At 45.5% G+C, this 20822-nt stretch overlaps 1 protein-coding gene across 15 annotated transcripts in view; it reads right to left on the bottom strand.

Moving 5' to 3' along the window:
* Nucleotides 1-20822, bottom strand: part of EXTL3 (exostosin like glycosyltransferase 3) — a 131893-nt gene that overhangs the window by 21379 nt on the left and 89692 nt on the right. For 7 of the 15 annotated variants that reach the window (XM_075048894.1, XM_075048902.1, XM_075048895.1 and 4 more), the window contains one exon: nt 10588-13212. In XM_075048894.1, the coding sequence (XP_074904995.1) occupies nt 10588-12735 (2148 nt within the window). In that variant the 5' untranslated portion in view covers nt 12736-13212. Of the gene's footprint in view, nt 1-6500; nt 6586-6992; nt 8705-10587; nt 13213-17141; nt 17271-20658; nt 20783-20822 lie in introns of those variants that run through there. The other 8 variants (XR_012653280.1, XR_012653281.1, XR_012653282.1 and 5 more) reach the window with 8 other exon arrangements.

The raw sequence follows: 20822 nt of genomic DNA, 5'->3' as shown, positions 1-20822 counted from the left end.
TTATCTCTCATTGTTCTGGTTGTTCCGTGAGTACAGCTCATCAAGAAAAGCAATTTCCAACAGCTCAAATATCAGAGAATAGGGTCAGGATATTAGCCTGAATGTGGTCAAATAAAGAGGAAAGGCATTTTCACCGAACACGCAATCTCGCCTCAGCAAGCAATAAATACTTTCTCACTCGACATGACAGAGCCAGTTGATGACAAACCAGGATACAAGCCCCAGATGGGTTTCTGAGGATCTTCCCTTTGCTCACAGACTTCAATTGCTGGATCCTAATTGCTGGAATCCTTGGCTGAATCCTACTTCACTTGGTCCATGTCTCACACCAGCCCACCGTCTTCCATCCAGAGGGGCAGAAGGCAGCAGCAAGAGGAAGACCATCCCCACACTCTCCAAGCCATGGGCTTTGTGTTGGGGAATGTCATGGTCTTCAAATCTTGGCTTCCCCCAAGACTTTTACTACTTAGTGATCTATTTAAACTTCTCCTGCTAATAAATTAAAAAGTTAAACAAAGTCAAGGGGGAATAAATGTTTCCATTAAGAGGTAGTTAATATATTACTGCCAAACACATGGTTGAGAGGAATACAGACTACCACAACCACCTCCCACAACCCACAGTATGGGTTGGGAATTAAGGACCAGCATGTGTTAGGAATCACAGAGTTCACATAAATGAGGCATAATTAAAAACAATTCCCTTTATAAAGTTTTGATAAAATCAACCTAATTATTACCAGTGTTTTGAAACCAATTTGTTTTGTCACTTGCATTCAGAGGAAGAGGAAAATGAGCCTTACTACAAAGAATTATATTCCCCAGAAAAGTGCTTTTCTTGTTCCCTCTTAGTTCTCTTCTTTCACAGTAAAAGATGGGGCTGTCCCTTACTGTAGAGATAAGGCAGGCTTCCACCAGCCGGGGCTCTGGGCAGCTCGGGAGATCAAAGCGACGATTAGCCCTTCCACATTGAAGTTGGAAACTGAACCTCCCTGCCCAAAATGCTTTACATGTTCAATGTCGAGAACAAAACCCATTTCCCTTCCCTATCCAAACCTCAAAAAACCTCAGAGTTCAATTCAGATAAGCATTCAGAAACCTGTAGAATTTGCTTAACTATTTTGATCTGAAAATGTTACCTGGGAAGCCTAAGAACAGCTTCACCAGGCTTCCCATCTTTCTGCTGCTAGTAAATCTGGAAATAGGTGAAAACAGCATTTCTACCACCTAAAAAGGAGATGCACAAGTACATGCTTTAGTGACCAGCCATGGCTTTCTATTCTCTGTGCCTCAGTTTCCCTCTAGCTTATTAGCAAGATGTCCTTAGCTCCTTGTTTATGGTCTTTTTGCCAGTTTCGGGAGAAGGGAAATATTCCTCACCTTTCCTCGCAGGGCTAACATAGATTTTCATTAATTAACTGAAGGCTTTAAACAACTGGAAGTGACTTAAAGCTACTAGTTTTTCCCTTGGTTTTCTTATGCTCTCTAAAATGGCATCCCCTCACTGTCATCGGGAAAAAAATAAAGCTCCATCCTGTCTGGGTACTTGTAGTTAAACAGTATTGACTCCATGGATCCAGCAGTCAGGACAATGGGAAAAAAACCTGCAGGCCTTGGTTCCGAATCCAGCTACTCCACCACATTTCTGCTTATCAATCGCTTTTGCACAAGATGAACTTCCTCTTCCAGAAGCACAGGAAAGAGCCAAGCGCTGCTTTTTGGACAGGGGAGTGCTCCATATGCACAGCACGGCAGGGAGATCCGTCATGCTTTACCGCTAACCAGAGTTTGATTTCAAGAAAAGTGAAGAAAAAGCATCCATCAGTTAGATAAGGGAGAGCAGCATCTGCTTCCTCATCAGATACAGGCAGGTACCATGGGGAAAAGGGGTAAGAGACTGTCCAGGAGGTGAGTAATACTGTGGCTGCTGTACTACACCATCACCAGCCCACCAGTAAACTTGGGAATAAGTCACCATCTTCTATCTGAGAGCTGCAATATCTTTGCTGATTGATCCCACAGCGCTTGGGGAGGCATCTGCGAGCTACACCAGACACGTAAGAACAAGCAGTGATTAAAACCTCTCTCCTGCTCCTCATCTCTTTCTCTAACCTTGTATGCAAGAGCTACCTTCCTCTTTATAACCTTCTCATGTCCCTCAGTTGCCTCCTTGATGTCCCAATGCCCTGCGAGGTCCCTCCTGTTCCAGCAAACTTTAACAGCACAGATTTTGTTTTGTCCCATCTATTTAATACCGACAAACCAAAGCCAAATTCATGACCTTGGTGACTACAGCTCACTCCTCTCCTGTGCCTGGGGACCCATCCATTTCTTGTGGTACAGCATCAAGTTATAGCTGCTCTGGGAAACAAGGCTGTCTTCACAAATAAGGCAGTCTGTACAGAATGCACAATCAAATGATTCTGCACAGCAAACCTGCTCCACCAAGACAGTTAAAAGCATAGGAAGAAAAGAAACACAGACACCCAGGGTCTGGGACTTTACTAGAAGAAGGGTGTAGCTTGCAGTGAGTGGATGTCAACACATGGTGCCACATGAACTAAGTAAGAGCTGCAGTAGCAAAGCCACAGAGAATGAAAAGAAGGTGAAAACAAGAAAAAAATAAACAAAATGCATCCAAATGCTCAGTGACCCCCCATGCCTGTTCCACTGTATGGAATGAATTTGGGGACATTAAATATTCTGTTGTTATTTAAACAGGCATATGCAGGCCACCATGCAAACCCTAAAAGTAGCACGAATCCAGCCCTGGAAAAACAATGTGGTATTTTGCTGCTGCACTGACTCCAGTGCCAAGTCCTGTCATGCCACTTTTATCCCCTAGCTGTTGTGACAGACTCTGCTCCAGAGTGGGGAGTGTTTTAAAGATGCACAGACAGCTTTTGTGTTGACGGTTAAAGGCTTCAACACAGGGGGATTGGCCCCCGTGACATCTTCAAGCTTTCAACTGCAAGAAAAACCATCCGATTATGTACACAGTAGTGTGCAAGGATGCTTCCCTCCCCTGTGTTTCCTTTCCAGTGCCCCGAAGTATGCCTTCCTTCTGGTCACCGACCCCATTAGCTGAATCCTAAGCCAAGGGAATTCAGAGAGCTGAGGCTACGGTAACATTTTGTCTATGGAAAAGCTATTACAAGCCAGCATATGGCATGCAAGAGAATTAAGCGCTGGTTTTAGGCAATAGCAGTGGAGTACTGCAAGGGTGTTTGAGTTAATATTCAGACTGCAAATCCCTAAGAAGTCAGCACCGCTTGTTATATTATCAGCATACATTCACGCATCACTGCATCTTTGCTTAGGCCCTGCAGTGACAAGCATCTGGATTTTAGCATCACAGGTAAACTAAGCAGCAAATTTGCTTCTTCCTCTTCTGCTATACAACAGTAAAAATACATATCAAGACAGCAAAACTCGCAGGGATTTGAGAACTAATCTGCCTCTCCAGCAGCACCGTGCTCTGCAGGCAGCAGGTGGTGCTACATACCCGACAGCAGCACACAGACATTTTCGTGCAACACCGCCCTGCCTTATAATGTTCTCATGGAGAAATTTAACTCGTGACACACTGCTGGTAAAGCTGGTGCACTGGATAGGGCCCACTTAACCCATGGATGGTGCAATCTCTTGTGTAAAGTGACTTAGTGGTAAGAAACAAGGTGACTTTCTCAGCTGATTTCCTTTGTCACAGAGAGTATAGCCTAAATTGTTCCTTCTGAAGGTGTACCTGTAGCTCCCCTCTCCCATATGCAAACCAGGACCTAAAAGTTAAGCTGGGTTCCTCCTGATTTTGTATGCAAGAGTTGTGAGCTAGGGTAAGGTAGGGAAAAGCTGTCAGGGCCCAGTGTAAAGCTCTGACTCACCGAGGAGCTTCAGCAGATAAGTTGGTCCAGAAAAGCACAAGTAACGTCACCAAGGAAGGGTTAGGTACGTGCTTAAGTACCTGGTTGAGTTAGGACCTGAGCTGGTATTTATACAGAGCTCCCAGGAAGGAAAAGGATCTATTGAAATGGTGGTGTGATGAGCACAGAGACTTTTAATTCTCTCATTTAACTCATGGTCCCCGTGAGGACCTCAGCCTGGATCATGCACACCACTCCAGTTTAGCTTGAGTTACTGGTGACTGTGTGAGCTTAGTTTGCAAGGTTGGCTCTGCTCTTATCAGAAAACCAAACATGATGTTGAAGGACAAGCAGAGAAGTTCATGCTGCCGCCATGGCATGCTACACACTGATGTTAGTCTGACCAGGTTCTGTTCCTCCTCTTCTCAGCCAGAATAATCACCAAGGGACCCCATTGTGCTCCTTGAAATAAGAGATACCAAAGCACCTTGAAGTATTTCTGCTGGAAAGGACATGCAAACCTAAGGCATCCATCCTTCAGCAGCAACTCCGCACAGTACAGTTACACAGATGCTGTCCAAACAGAGGGGAAAGTCATGACGGCATTTCCACCCAGTCTGCTCCTGATTAACAGGTGGCATTTCAAGGGACACCACGGCCAGCCAAACAGGTCTGCAGATGCAGCAATGCTTCCGGATTAGACATTTTCCAAAGATTATTCCTTTTTAAACAAGCAGCTAAATTGAATGAGCTTTCTCAGCCGGCCACCAAGCCAGCAAAAAAGGACGTTACGCCACTGGAACTGGCTGCAGAGATCAAAGCCAGCTACTTATTCTGTAACAAAGCTGAAGGAAAGGATTAGTCACTGCCGAACGCCACAGGAGCTGGCATTGGCAGTGAACCCAGCTAAATTGCTCAGAAATGCCTACAAGCACACACCACCTAACCCGGAGGAAGAGGAGAAAGCAAACTGCTGGAGGGCTTTTCCAGCCACGGCTCTGTCACCAAAGGACACGCACGCACGCAGAAAACAAAGATGAGTTGGAAGTTCAGGCTGTAATTTCTTACAACATGAGCACAGGTTGTGAAAATATTGTTTGGGGCTGAAGAAGATTTAACCCCAAATGTGGGAAGCCCTTTCGCAGCTCAGCTGGGTTCACAGGCAACAATCCACGCATGACACCGGCAGCCCATGCAAAGCCCTTGGGCTTCCAAAATAACCCAACCGAAATCCAGTAATTATTTGAAAAGCAGGAGAAATGTTACACTGGCTCAAAACAAAGTGAAGCCACGACACAACTAGATAGTCCTGATCCAACCCACCCACCCCAGCAATAAACCCTGACCTCAGGTCAGTACAAAATCTCCATTATCAGCTAACAAGGATAAATCTCACTCTTCCTTTGCCTCCAACGTACCCAGCCTGGCCAGCTCAGATGGTGCACCATCATTCAGTGGGTGCCACCCCTCAGCCCACGCATCCGAAGCGATGGATTTGAGATAGATAATGTCAGCAGCCCCCCTGAGCTGTGTGCAAAGGGCTCAGGACAGGAAAAAAATAAAAAGAAATAAAGGCCATGTTGCTTGGAAATCACTGTTCAAGGTTCAAACACCCCTGTAAACAGATGAACCATTTGTCCCTGCTAAGCTGTCTGTCTTCCACAAACCTTTTTTCATGTTGCTTGGACCTCTGCAGCCTTTGGCAACAGACAGCGCTGTGCTGGCAACACAGATTCAAAGCAGTGGTTCCTCTCTGGCTGGCAAAACACTTACTTAAAATTAGATGCTCTCTCCTTACTCTACTAAGGACGGGGGAAAACAAACAAAAAACCCAAACCCTGTTAAAAACACGTCTTTATCCAGTTTAAGACCAACCCAAAGATGCTGGAGTTGGATGACAGAGGCTGCCTACAAAGGGCTGAGAATTATTTTTGCTCAAGATTATAACCAAATTCAGGGTTGTCCTGAGCTCAGTCCTCTCTTTCCCAGTCTCATCCCATCTCCAGGGCATGACCCACAGGCTGAGAAACATGGGTAGCAGAGGAGGTAAGGGGAGGCTGCTGAGCGCACTGTTTGCTTTCCTGGCTCGGACTGCAACTCCTGGGAGGTTTTAAGGAAGTTTCTGAAGGGAAATGGATAATTTAATTGCTGCATTAGAGGATCTGCGGCTGTTTTGAGTGCAAGCTGCTCCAGAGCTTAATCATGTTGCTGCTCAGGGCTTTGTGCTTTCCCCACTGAATCAAGGGCATACACAGCCCTGGCAACCTTCTGAAATACATATTAAATATATTAAAACAAACTCTCTTCAGGTAACTCTGGCTGTTCAAGCTCAACTCATTCTTTTAGGTTTGTAGGATTAAAACCAGAGCAGAAACAGGGAAAATGAATCCTGTCCCCCTGCCCCAATCCACATCCTGCTCAGAGCTGCATGGAAGATGGACAGTGAATCAGCTCCGGAGGATTTGAAAAGCTGCAAAAATCATGTATTGGGTTTATTAAGCATCTGGATTTGCATCTATGCTGCAAGTTTGCCAAGGAATTGCAAGCAAGTGCTCTTTAGCAACCAGAAAGTAGCAGCACATCGGTGCCGAGCACACTGCAAAGCGCAGCAGGATCTGAATCTTCTTGGGTGCATCTTATTACCATTTGCGTGGGCTGGATGTGTGGTTGCCCGAGTGTTTTGTTTCATTTGTTTCCCTTCACTTTTATTCACGCAGATGAAAATGCTGTCAAGGAATTGCAAAGCAAAGAGTGAGGTTTCTCCTGTCATCGCCTGTACGCCATTTAGAAATCCTAAGTGCAGAGATACTGAAAGGGGAAGCTGGAAGTCTCTATCCCAAGATTGAGCCAGATCTTCTCCTTAATGACTCCTCCTTTATTCCACCAGTGGAAATCTTTCCAAGATTAATGTGCGTGCAGGGCCAGTGCAGGAGCAACAGCCAAGTATCGCCACCTCACTCAAACCCTCGTGCAGTCCTTCCACCTGTTCAGAGCAGGATTTAATCCAAATTTCTTCCCCCTTTTCTTCCCCGTAAGCATGAAAATAGCAGCAGCACTCGCTGGTGAGCTGTGAGCAGCACCATGCTGGGGACTTCAGCAACTGCAGCAATGCCATGTACAGGAGGGCTCTCACCTTCGCTGCAACAGAGCGGAGCAAAACTGCCTGCAGGGATCGGTAGTCTGGGCAACTTTTAATTCCTTGAGTATATTGTGACTTTGGCAGATGCTGCAGACATCTTGAAGTACGTATCCTGAAGGATGCATCAATGCTGGGTAAATCCTGCAGGGAGGTGCTCAGAAGTTAAGCAGTAGTTGCAATGTCACTGTTGGTGCTGGTAGAGTCACGCTCTCCAGGTTCTTCTGTCTGAGGAAGTTTTCCTAATGCAGTGCTAGAGATACAAACACTTGCAGAAAGCAAGTGTTTGTAAGCTTGCACAAACAAGACTTCTCACAACCTTTGTTTTTTGCTGCGATTCTATTTAACGTGAGATGGGAACAATTTTTACAGCTCAACTCCAGCACAAAGGCACTTTAAATTAAAGGGTAATCTACCTACATCTGTTCCAGGGGCAGCCTTGAATGACTACACACACAACTTTACGTTAAATTATATTTATACCTAGTCACTTCAAGCTCAGTACAGGGCCAGAATATTTTATCAGAGACTCCTGTGCAGCTAAGGAATCTTACTGATTTTTTTAGTAAATTATGCCATCACAAGAAATCTATATCTAAGTAAAAGTTTCTAAAAAATCAAACATATTCTATAGCCCTGTTTATCTCATGATCCATGAAAGATTCAAAGATCTAACACAGCTTTAAGCTTTGGTCTTGATTAACTCCCAACCCACCAGGGAAAAGAAACCGCATAACCTGCTTTAGAAGACCAAATCACAACCAAGCAGCACAGTTTGCAAACGAAGTTTCAAGGAACTTATTAATGAACTAAGGTCAGCCCATGCAGTAAGGCTAAAGGAGGAAGCCTAATTCTCCTTTGGGTATTCGGCTAGCATAAAGCCACACAGCTGAAGTGTAGCCTGAAGTCCCACCAAGGTGCTGCTGGTGGGACTTGGGACTACATTATGCTTCCAACGGTTCTTTCAGCCCAGGACATGCTATACACATTGCTTTGCCTCATGAGGCTGCGATTTACCTCGATAACCTTCTGGCTTTGGGTGCTTTGATCACGGATCATGCTGACGCACATGTGCTGCTGTCGCACTACTCCTCACAGTCAGATGGTGCCTGGATCCTGTGCCCGTCCACTTCTCTTTCCCTCGACTTACCTCTGCATAGCTCTGTGCTTTGGGACTTGAACACAGGGCAATTCCTTGCACCCTAAAGTTACTGGAACATATTTATTACATAGAGATACAGCACTGCTTCGAGATCTGAGAGAATTGGATATTCCCCATCAAAAGACACTTTTTTCCCCATAAAGAAATAAAATTCACAGCTCTGCAGTTTCTTTTGACATCAGCAGTCATAAGGGCTTGTGTTTCTTACCAACCCCACGTACCCACCTGCTTGCACATCTGGCTACCCTGTCTAGCACATCCCACGTCTCAGCCACTGAGGCTCAAACGGAGCCTCACCTCTACTCCCCAAGTTCTTGTAGCCCCTCTCCACAACAGATCTTAGGATCTGTCACTGTTTGATGAAGCCCAGGTAAATTTTTGTATCATTACCGTATTAAACCATTCATATAGATGAATACTACAGACTCCCAACATGATTTAAAGACCCAGTCTGGATGTGGACTTACCAACAAGCACTTCAGCAGGATGGTGCAGGGAAGCTGCAATGGGTTAAGCCTCCTATGAGAGATCCCAAGAGACTTGGGCTCTTTTAAAAAAATGGGATTTAGAAAAACAGCAAGAAAGCATACCTATTGTCAGACCAATGTGCTCCTTCAGAAAGGACCCCAGCAGAAGCTCACGGTGCTCCAGCCATTCCCTGGCACTTGGCCATGAACATAGTGTTACCACCCAACATCCCAAAGCAGACACAAGACAGTTTCCTCCTCTTGAACCAAGCGGTACCAAGCATCCCCCAACAGCACACAAACCCCAGCGCATGGCTGAAAGGCGACACACAGCAACTCACACGTGTCAAAGTCCCCCAAAAAAGCCAGTGGGCCTCCAACACAATAGATGTGGAGGTGAGAGCAGAGTAAAAAAAGCCATTAACTTCCACCAACAGAAACCTATTTTTCTTTCACAAATAACACCCATTAGCAACTCCAAGGAGAACAATCCCCACTCTTCAGTTCTGAAGGAGTACACAGTTTTTCAGCGGACACAATGCGAAGATTTTGCAGAATTCAGGCATTCAACAGGACTAATGTGAAAGATTATTTTGCAATTATCCAAGCAATTTTCTCTCCTCATTGTCCCTGGACCATAAGGGTTTTTAAATGTGAGCAGAAGGATTTATTCATCACAATAATAATAAAACGAAATATTAAATCAATGAATCTCTTTGCATGAAGCATAAAGCTCACATTGCTATTAAGCTTAGTAGCGTCCTGTCACATAAACCACACGCAGTTTGCGTACTTAAGTACCATCACCCTCTTTTATTTTTCCCTTCCCTAATTTGTAAGGCATTATCCTTCCATTTGTCCTCTAAACACAACCGGATTCAGACAACACAGTGTTGCTTCTTGTTAGCATCTCTATGCCCATGCTCTCTTTATGTGAGCACGTAGAGATTTATATCTAATATCGATTGTTAACAATGGCCAGTGCAGAAAATTATACCAGGACGACAGAGAATTCCTAAAATAAATACATACATACCTAAGTAATAATTTAGGGAGAATTAACTCCTCACAAGCAACACTGCCAATATGCAAGTGAGTAGCTGGGCATGAAAATGAATGTTGGTCTTTGAAGGTGTTGCTTCTTCAGTTTGGCTGGGAAAAAAAATAATCAACCTAAACCTAAGTAAAACTCACTTACAACCTTTGGAGCATGGAAGCTCTTATGGTCGTGTTGGCCTTGGCTTGTATTTCCTTCTCTGCCATCCCTTGTAATATAAAGTGATAAATGACTTTGCACAGCTTCAGTAGGTCCCTCTTTTGTTTTTATGAAAGATTTATCTGGTAAAGTGCAGAAACAGTCACTACTTAGGTATTTATGAAGTGCCAACCGTCTTCACAGTGTGACACTTAAAGAGCCTAAGCAAAGATTTTTGATAAGGAAGAATCTCTGGCTTTAAGCCTTGAGATTCATACTAGGCTCCATACAAGCAATGACAGTTTCATGAGTGCTAAATACCTGGCACCTCTAAAGATCCCGTATTTTTACAATTTAGGCTCTCCTACGTAACAGCTTCTGTACTTCACAACCTGAAGGCCACCAAACAAATTCTCTCAAAACAGCAATTTATCTCACCTAAATTCACACATCCACAGAGCATAGCCATCCATCTCTGAACATCGGCTTCCCTTCAAAGCCGATGGAGAGAAACAGGCGTTTCTAGAGCAGGAGCCATGGCATTCTCATGGAAACACTTAAAATGGGTCAGATGAGTCATACCTGTAATCTCCCTGGTTTTCTCTGTGGATAAAGTGTCCAGATCAGGTACAGATATCTACAACCACTCGAGATGAATGCTGTCCTAGATGACTTAAGCTGAGCTGACACGTTACAGAAGAGCTACAGCCAACTTCAATGTACAAACCCCACCAGGAAGCAAGACCATAGTAGCTACAACTTTCTTACCATGATTGGGACGCCAATGTCTGGCCACAAGAGATCCTCAGAGGGAAGCTTGGGAGAGTTCCACACTACCACAACTTTATTTAAGTACGGGAGACCATTGAGCCTTTCTAGGGAGTTCATCAACACTTCCTCCCGCTCGTAAGTCAACATCACTACTGTGAACTGCTCCCGGGGGACGTTGCCACCCAAAGCAGCCTGGAACTCCTTCCCAGAGCCACCTGCTCCTCCACCAATTGGTCGAAATCCAGTCCCAGACCCCAAAAATTTTGCTTCTGATGGTAAAACAGGGTCAAAGGGAGTGTAGGGGAAGAGGTGGAAAGGCCCTGGAGCAGAATTCCAATTTCTGTAGATGTCCATTGCAGTGAGGGTAAAATTGCGGAGATATTTGGGAGATGCATAGGGTGGTTCCGTTTCCACAGGCCCCAAGTCCAGATCACCGTTGTCTGCCATATTGGGGTCTGTACCAGCAGCTTTGCCAGACCGATGGGGAATCTCCACAGCGGTTTCTTCTCGGATAGGAGCAGCTGGGATTTGGATTCGAGTCCTTATGATAGCTAAGACTGTGCTGAACACGTTGTCAGAGGTGGAGAAGTAGGTCTCCCACAAGAAGCGGCCCTGCCTCCTCATGGCAAGGAGATCGTTGTCAGAAATGCTTCTCAGAAGAAAGTGCACTTCTGTGATACGTGGCTTTGGTATAATTAAGGCTGCCTCGTTCCACCGGATCACATCATTATAGGGTAGCTGAACTTGCTCTCCGAGAACCACCGGGATGGCTCCAACTTCCAGAGCCTCAAACAGTCTCATGGCACACCCAGCGGAGATCACTAAATGGGTGTCCCCTGGGGTGATTATCAGTGCAAAAGTAGATAGCTTCAGTAGCTCTAGTCTGTCATCCCTTTCTCCACACAGAGCCCACTCAGTGGGCAGACTCGCCTTAGGCTGGTTCTTACATGTGAACTCCACCAAAACAAAGTCCAACTTGCTGTCCTGAACAGCCTTCAAGGTGGTAATGATCCGATCGTCATAGTCAGCTGGTGCGTTGCCTTCTATTTCCTCTTCAAAAGAGCGAACCTCTTGCAGGCTAGATCTGAGAGACTCGATCTTCTCCCCCTGGAAACTAAACAGATATTTACGCTTGACTGGCACCTGGGGCGGGATTTCTAGGAAATTGGGTTCCGACATAGCGTGGACCAGAGGCGATACCACAATATCAAACCCCGGTCGATACTGCACATCATAAAAGGTGGACTGGGCAATCATGGCGCGCCCTGTGCTGATGTTGTAAATGAAGTTCTGAGTTTCTGATTTCCTTGATAAATTGATGATGAGATGGTTATGTCCATCAGTCCTCCAATATGGCAAAGAGTGCAACTGTTGCTCTAGTTCAGTAGGTTTTGGCATTACGGGCTCTTGCATTTCCCCCACTAAAATTATATATACACAAGCAATATTTGCATTTTCAGTAACATAAACATTAGTTCTGACAGTTGCCTCAAAGGCTTGTTTAATTAAAGGGTCTAAGGAACTACCAAAAGGGTAATCATCACTGTTGTAGACATAGACTGGAAAGCCAGATGTCAATGGGCAGCGTGAGTAGTCAAAGCAGTTGTGTAGCCTGCAGTTCCGGTTGGATTTTGGCAGGGGGAAGGTTGCATCGTCTTTGTCTGGCAGCAGCCGGATGGGCAAGGAGAGCTTGGGCTGGTTCTGAGCCATCAGCTCTTTGTAGGAATGCTCGGTCTGGCTGATGACGTTCTTCAACTGCAGCAGGTCCTGCTTGGCATTTTCAATGCTCTTTTTGCAGGCCTCAATCTTCAAGTTGAGCTTAGCGATCTCACTGTTGAGCTCCTGCCGCTTGGCCTCCAGCTGGAGCAACTCCTCGCTGACTGACTCGCGGATGCGGCACAGGTCCTGCACATGCTTTACCTCGCACAGCTCATTGCCAGTCCGAGGGCCAAAGATGCGCTTGCCGGCATCATCCGCATCATCGATGGTGGTTAGGTAGTAGTGGGCAATGAGGGGAAAGAAGACGAGGATAATGAAGAGGGTGAAACTAAGCCAGGTGAGCCGGATCCGACTGGACCATCTCAACACCCACGGCTGGCCTCCGTTCCCCACTCCCCCATTCCGCAACATCGTATATCCAGTCATGAGTTCAAAAGTCACTGCGTGCCCAATCACGTTGGATCAGTAGCCATAACCAAAAGAGTTTTTATAGCGAGTGTCTTGAAAAAAAATGTTATTGTGCCTGCTTAACGAGAAGCCAATAGAAGGGGAATTTCATCTTCTTGTCGTGCTGACGGCTTTTCTACAGTCGTTTTGCTGCAGGCGCAACTTTTGATCCCGTTAGACTCAATCATTGACCTTCTCACCCACCCCCAGCCCACCCTTGGTCTGCAGGCAACCTTTGCTGGAAGTGTCACAGCGTTGTCATGGTGATTCAAAGTCTCAACCAGCAGAAGAAAAACACAGTGGGATCAAGCCAAACTCTACCGCTGCTCTTGACATCCTGCATTACCATCCAATGAATATGTAGAGGTACCATCCATTGTGGAGAAGGAGCCAGGAGAGACTCATACGAATGTCAGTCTTTCTCATCGCTGCTGCACAGCTGATGCTCTGCCATTCCTACAAGAGAACAATCATATATTCAGACAATGCAAACAAAACGACCCCTTAGTGACCTAAGACATTGCTAGTTTTTAAAAGCAACTGTCCTCTCTGCAAAAGAGCAACCTTCGTACATGTCTTAACACCTCCGGGGTTAATACCAGTAAAGCTGAGAAAGTGATGGGATTCATTAGATGCGGACACATGGCTTTCTCCGGCCACTCTGTTTCTCATTAGGGTTGCATGCTTCAGTGGCCAGACCAGAAAAATCACAGCCCTTGGATCTGGTTTCCTATTTCTGCCACCGTCTTGCTGTGTAACTTTGCAGAAGCTGCTTAACATCTGCAAGCCCCTGTCTCCTCATGTACAAAATGGAGATATTAATGTACACCTGCTCTCTCTACCCACCTTTTGCTGGCGTGTTGTGAATTTGTACTGCATAACTGAGTGTAATCACTATTGTTCTGGTCTAGTGACTAGAGCTGATGAGGAATTTTTAGATGAAGTGTTCTGCTTTCATTTCCTGCTGGAAAATTTTGATTCACTGCAAGAGAAAGTTTAAAGGGAACATACACCTGTTGGCTCTGATTATCTCCACTGGCTGGCATACGAGAGAGAATTTCTGGTCAAAACTGGAAAAGTCCACACTGTACATCAAAGCAAAGATGCCAAAGTTAGGATCCGTTGGGTCCCACACCACTGAAACGGTATCAGCTTGCTTAGATAAGCCTTTTTGCTTGGAGAACTTTGATATGGCACTGAATGCCTACCTAGCATGGGCATAAAAATCAAGGACACAGCAAATTCAGCTCTGAGTCTTTGGTCTATGCCAACAGATTTAAATCTAGGCCACATGAATATACTGCCACTAGAAACTCTCCCTTCCCTTCTATTAGCATCCTCTGAGGTACCTAAGTTTCTGGGATATTCTTTCATATACTGGACTTCCCACATCACTGATGAATACAGTGCTGTGCTTAGCGTCAACTCTTCCACAGCCTCAAGAGAAGCTTATTCATTTCTGCTTCAATTTTTAATTAGAGGAAAGTCATCTACACTGGTGACGGTCATTTTTCACTAAATCTATTTAATACTCCTCTCATCTACTCATCAAGAATTAGCAGAAAGAAGGTGAGGAAGCAAATCTCAGCCGAAACAGAGATCTGGAAATGGGCCAAAGCAAAACAGAAGTTCACCTTAAAGGAGCAGAGCGAAGTCAGGAATACTCTTCAGTGCAGCACACAAGCGTGTGTCAGAAAAAAAATAAACGGAAGGTTTGATTTTAATCAGGAAAAATCATAATGAAAAGGGAAACAAGCGGAGTGATACAGGACAATTCCTAGGCCTATTTCATTACAAGGCCATTTGTTGTCGGTAGCTTAATGCCCCACAATTAAATGGGAATCCCCCCCAGCCTGACCTGCAACTGAGTTGCACAGCAGTACGGACACTTAAAATTAAGGCAGATTTTAAATTCATAACGTTGTCTGGCAAACAGCACTGGTGTAAATCTCAGAAAGCCGGGAGGATAAAAGGGCTAAAAAGTCAGCAAAAGACTAAATCAGCTTTCTTGGATCTTGGCAGTACAGTCGCTGCGGGCAGATGGGGGAGGCTTCAGCTCTGCTGGCAGGACATTTTAATACTATTCTCTGTACACCAACTTGCATTTGCCTGGGCTGGGAGAGAGCCTGGTGATGAATGTAAATCCCCAGCGCTTCTGCACGGCACTGTCAGTCAGGCACAGGGAGCCCTGGCAATAGCAGCACACTTATATCGTGCCTCTGGGACTACTGCTACACACAGAAGTGTTTTAACATGCACCAGTGTACAAACCAGGCAACTGAAGGCAAAAATAGTAATAAAAAAGCTTTCAAAGTCTATTTTTCAACTGGTTTTCCTCCTTTTTTAAGCTCTCCCCAAGAAATAAAGCTCATGCTGTCACTGCCCATGTGCATGCACCAGTCAGTCAGTCCCTGCTGTTTGAACCTGGTCTCATAGGGGCTGCAAAGATCTTACAATTGCTACTAGTTTTCTGCAAACAGCTGGCCAGGAGATGAGAGCTGCCTTATTAATCCTTTTCCCGAGGGAAAAGCCAAAGCACACGCTCACTTGAACACCAGCAAATCTAAAAACCAGCTTAACTTCAAGGCACACATGGGAAAACAAGCTCTGCTGGTTTTTTTTGTTTGGGGATGCCATGGGATAAGTGCGGTCAAACCCTGCAAGGTGTTGAGACAACACAGAAACAAGGGATCATAAATGTGGCCAAGAAAGAATGAGGAGGCACGTGGACATGTTGCTTCAGACTAGCCAGAGAAAACTGCAGCCCCACAGGCAGTAAAAGCAGTCCCAAAACTTATCAGCTGAAACTACATCTGAATCTTGTTCCTTTGTAGTTGCTTTGCCCATTTATGAGCCCTAAACAGTAATGAAATGGCAAACTGGACTCCCTAAAACGGCAACTGGGGTCCTTGAAAAGCTAAATCCGTTGCCCCACACATGATCCTCTGCAGCTGTTCTGCCACCTAATCCTTCCAGGGGCTCCTCTGGTCATTCCACTCAGTTGACACAGAACAAACTTTATCCTCCTGACTTAAAAACATGGTCTGTGAATTAAAAAAAATCCATACACTCAGAAACCTGAAGCTGACAAAATGACTCTGCTGCTAGTTTGGAAAAGACCACACGGGAAAGACCAGAGCAGGCTGTGGAGGAATTTAAAATGCAACACACGTGGCTTGGGATCAGTTAAAAGTATTGACTGTCAGTATGAAATATGTGCTTGCAATAAAGCAAGCACTTTAGCCCCACTCTCAGACTCTTCTTCATTACTAAGACTTTATTTCTCATCAACTCGATAGAGTCTGAGGTTGTAACACATTGTTATTAGGACTTAAAAAAAAAAAAAGCTAAGTAAAAACCCAGTCTGTGGTTTTACCAAGAAAGACTTCAGTGTTGTATTTAAGAGCAATAAGCAGCCCTGGGGGAAAAGGCTGCTGATTTCCATAGCTCCCAAAAAGAAGTTTGGGAGGAGGAGAAACAGGTTAGTTGCTGTGCTCTCCAGCCAACTCATTCCTCTCGCTCCCTATTACTATTAAGTTCTTTAAACTGATCAAGCCCCACACTGCGAAACTCCTGTTGACATTATACCACAATGTTGCTGCCTGATAGACCTAATTACACACATACAAAAAGAGGCAGGAATAGCTCTCGGGAAATCAGAAGCTGGCTAATTACCAGAGCCTCTTCCCAAATGCCAATCCAACTGACTTCTCGAGCATGACAGGTTTGCATGCTGCAGTTCCTTCTCCCACAGCACAGGGCTGCGAGACTAAACTGCTGTTTGAGCACGCTGTCACATCTTAGTTCAAATCTCAGGCTGTGTTCCCAGCTTTCCTCGACTCCACAGTAGGCACTCCCCATGCCGGTGAAGTTATGGGAATACCTGAGGTTCTCCCTCATTTTGCATTTCTAGTAGAAAGAGCCAGGTTGGTCTGATCTGTGGATGCTCATGGAGTCATTACTCTGCAAATGTTCAGTCACCAAGGTCCTTCTGCAAACACCTGAGCGCACCTATTCCTTGCTGCTTACGCTTCCTTTTGTCCATCTCCTCTATAAAATTAGGGAAATATTGTTCCTTTCTCAGCATATTTGTGAACAGAGCCTTGAAATTTTAAACTTACGGTGCTCCAGAGCTTAGCACAGCAATAAATAATCATTAGGCACAATATGGTAACACAGACTGCACTGAACTTTCTAGGAGGAAAATCCACAGGGATCCTGCATCCACTAAATTACAGCTCCCAAACTGTCTGTATGCACCCATACTTGTCCTTACACTCTTTCCTCATCAACTGAGGGGTCTGCAGCATTATCACTTCTATGTTACCTCCACAAACTTGCTGCTGTGCTGGCCCTCTCTGTGGAGAACAAAGCACCGTACCCACCTCTGTCACACTGGTTCCGTCCTGATGAATGGCAAAGGATGTCAAGGAGTGCGTGTTAGCGGCTCCTGTGTTTTATCTGTCCAGTCTTGAATAGACAATTTCTATTGCCAAGTCTCTTTTTCACTAGCACTAAAAATGAAATCAAAGATAAAAAAACCCCACAACACTTTTTTTTTTTTAAAAGGAGAAGCAGAAAAATTCTGCTAAACAAAGAAAATACAGCATATTCCCTCCCTTTAGAACAGGGTTTCTGGTGAAATGGAAAAGAAACGAACACAAAACAGCCCTTCAGCAATGATAACTTTCTACTTCCTAATGCTCTCAAAGGAAAGGATTACACCCCAAATCTCCGATCACTTTGGGAACAGCAGCAGTTGAACAAGGAGAATAAATCTATTAGGTGTGTGCTTTAAGGTACGTTTGAGAGCAGATGGAAAATTCACTCTGAAATGCTTCACATGCTACAGCCTCAGGGATCATCACGAGGGATTTGTACCATCTTGAGAGCTCACAGGTACAGAGAAATTCTCCTAGGCTAAGATCAACGCTGCTACACGCACAACCGGTAAAAGGTCTTGTAATCTGCAAATTCAGGGCATAAACTGCATCCCTGGCTTTAGGAAGCTTTTATCTCAATCAAGGAACATGCACCACATTTGCAGCTCCATGCAAAGTCAAACCTGCTTCTAGCCATGCTCCCCATCTGCAGCTGGGCATGCGTCAGGTAAAGCAGTCCTGGAGAAACACTCCAAGAAAGCTCCTTCATGTGCTTGCTCCAGCAAAGTCAGAAAACCACACATACTGAAGAAGGCAGTGGCTGACTGATATTAGGGGAAGTATCATGTACGTTCACCCTGTTCTTCTACTCTTTCCCTGTGCTGCTTGTGTGCTTTGTTGGAAACAGGTTGCAGACAATATGGACACTAGCTTTGCACCATGCTTGCTACCTTCTCTCCAGCCAGGCGTCCTCCTGCCCTGATAGGACCAGTGCTCCCGGTACAGCATCATTTCATCTTACAGTGTTCACAAATGCATCTCCTGCAAGTCAGATATCCTTGGGGGGCGGAGAGAGAAGGAAAAGACCCAATGCATGTCCGAATTGCCCCAACAGCTCATCTGGATGGGGAATAGAACTAGGGAGAAGAAATGCAACCAAACAGAAAATGCAGGACCTTACAAGAACCTTTCTGACTTTCTTTCCTCTGCAGACCCTCTACCAACCTTAACTGTGAGAGCAGAGAGGGATCAGAGAGATATTTGGGGTGGTTTAGAAGTAGCACTTGAGGACAAATCCTTTGAGAGCTGCTTTCCACCCCATGTTCTTGGGGGCGAAGGGCGCTCACTCTTGCAACCACATCTCTCATCAAGAGCACTCCAGCATGCAACACCCCAGGGCACCAGCCCTCAACCCATGCTCCCACCGTGGAGATGTTCAGTGCCAAGACCTGCAGGCTCTCCAGGCATGAAATAGATAGCTAAGTCTGCTGCAGCTGCCAGAAGGATGAACTCTTTGCTGTTGGTTGCAGAGCCCCAGCAGGGAAGTTCAGGATCAGACCTTTCTCAGAAGCAACCCCCCTTCTGAAGTTTCATGGCAAGAAAACCCAGAAGAAACGTCATCAGCTGATAAACCCCAACAGGCGAGACCCCAAGATGCACATCTGTTTGTACTTCTGCTGGTGCTTTTGAGAGCTTATGACAGGTAAACTGGGAAATCAATACCCAAAAGAGATTGTAGAGCTAACCATCCCAGGTGTGGAAGTAAAATGGAGTGGTGCTCCCCCAAGGATAAAAGTTGAGATGCCTCATCATCACAGAAAGGAAAAGGAAAAGAAGGGAGGGAGAACTGGGAGAAGTGCACTGGACATCTGGGCTGAGAGCAGGAAGGAGACGACTGGAAGGGTTGGGAATGGGTGTTCCTCCTGCTGACTACCTGCAACCCCAAACCCATCTGCGGTGGCAGCAACCAGACCTTCCAGGGCTCCCACACTGGCAGAATGAAAAAGCACATGGAGGTGGGGAGTGCCATCAAACTGCAGCTCTGGCCACTACCTGCTTAGCCAAAGTTGGCCCTTGTGATAGGAGGCCAAAAGATATTCAAGACTCAGCTGGACAGTGCCCAAGTTCAGAGACCTCCAGAGGTCCCTTCCAACCTAAATGACTGTATGATTCTGCGTCTGGGCTCTCGGGTGGCAATAATTCAGAAATGTAAGCAGAAACCTGGAGTCAAGACGTCCTGGGTCTGCCTCCCCTCTAACACTGCCTCTCTCCAGCACCCTGGGAAAATCACACAACCTCCATGCCTCATTCTCCCTCTTTACAGCTCCTTCAAGGCAGAGAAGTGAAGAACTGACAGGCTGGCTTACAGCTTTTTGTTCCCCATCTGGGGCACAGGGACAAGAGCATGCTCCAGGAGACACTCAGTATTGTGGCAAGCAGAAGCTACTGAAATCTCGCCCCCAAGTGCTTCCAGGTATCTGCCTGCCTTGCCCTCTGCAAAAGGCAGCCACTGAAGGTCTGTCATGCTGCTCAGCTGAGGTTAACCAAGTGGTTCATGAACATTCAGTTATTCTGATGAAATCCTTGAGACAGTAAAACCGCATCCAGTTTTCAGAGAGCAGGTAATGGAGATATGGAGAAACAACTTACCCAAGGTCACCCTAGAAGCTGCACCAGCTTGGGACTCACTCCACATCTAATTGTCCTGTCCACAAGATTGTCCGTCTTCCCAGCCTACCTTTTTCCAGCAGTTTCCTTCTCTGGTGCCTTCTTGCTTTTTGCATAATGCACTGCAAAATCTACTTTACATATAGAGCTTTTAGTTCTTAAATTTATTATTTAGTGTTGTTTTCTGGTAATAAACCAGCCATATTGTTTTATTTATTCTTCCAAGCTGCACACAAGCACTTTTCTGCACAAAGAAATATCCAGCTTATGAGCAAATCCTTTCATGTTCTGCAGTACTGAATGGCAGAGCACCACGGGTGCGAAAAGTTCACCCCCTCCAAATCTCAGAGCAAGGGACCACACAGCAGAGCTTTACAAGAAAGCCAGTAAATCTGTACAACCACACAGCGGCTGATGTTGTACTGCTCACCACATTCCCATTTACAGAGCACTGAAGATTTTTTGGGACGCAGGAAGCAAGCCAAGGAAGCAGGTACTTTGCTCTATCATGTGCAGTGGCACAAGCTACTGGAGGAGTAGGCGCGTGGCTGATCTTTTGTTCACTGCTAAAAGGGATAAATTAGGTGTGGGAGGAGGAGAAAGCTCTTTTTGCTTTTACTTTGAAGCAATTAATGAACAAGAACTGTCTGAGGTAAAACCACAGTCAAGAGCCAGGTGCTTTGCGTCATATGGGAGAAGCATGCAGAGGTCAACTCCAGATGGAGGAGAGGGCTGGCTTTCCAAATGCTGACTTTGTGAAACAGCTCAAATCCTTGGTATTCTTTGTGGTTTTCAGCCCTAGATAGCTCAGGCACATTATTTTCCCCAAGGCAAAAATACAAACCTCTCTCACCTCCCTAAAACACCATCATCACCACTTCCTCAGCAGCAAATGACCACGTGGCAGAATTCAGGCTCCTGCTCTCTGATAGGTGCTTCAGGTCATAACTAAGCACAAATTTAAAATTTTCTTTGTCCTGGATAAGTTATAAGAAAAAGGAAATATTACCCGAACAG

The sequence above is a fragment of the Buteo buteo genome, chromosome 17 (assembly GCF_964188355.1).
Source record: "Buteo buteo chromosome 17, bButBut1.hap1.1, whole genome shotgun sequence".
Lineage (NCBI taxonomy): Eukaryota > Metazoa > Chordata > Aves > Accipitriformes > Accipitridae > Buteo > Buteo buteo.
The sequence above is the reverse complement of the archived record's forward strand: the minus strand, read 5'-3'. Positions and strand labels throughout refer to the sequence as shown.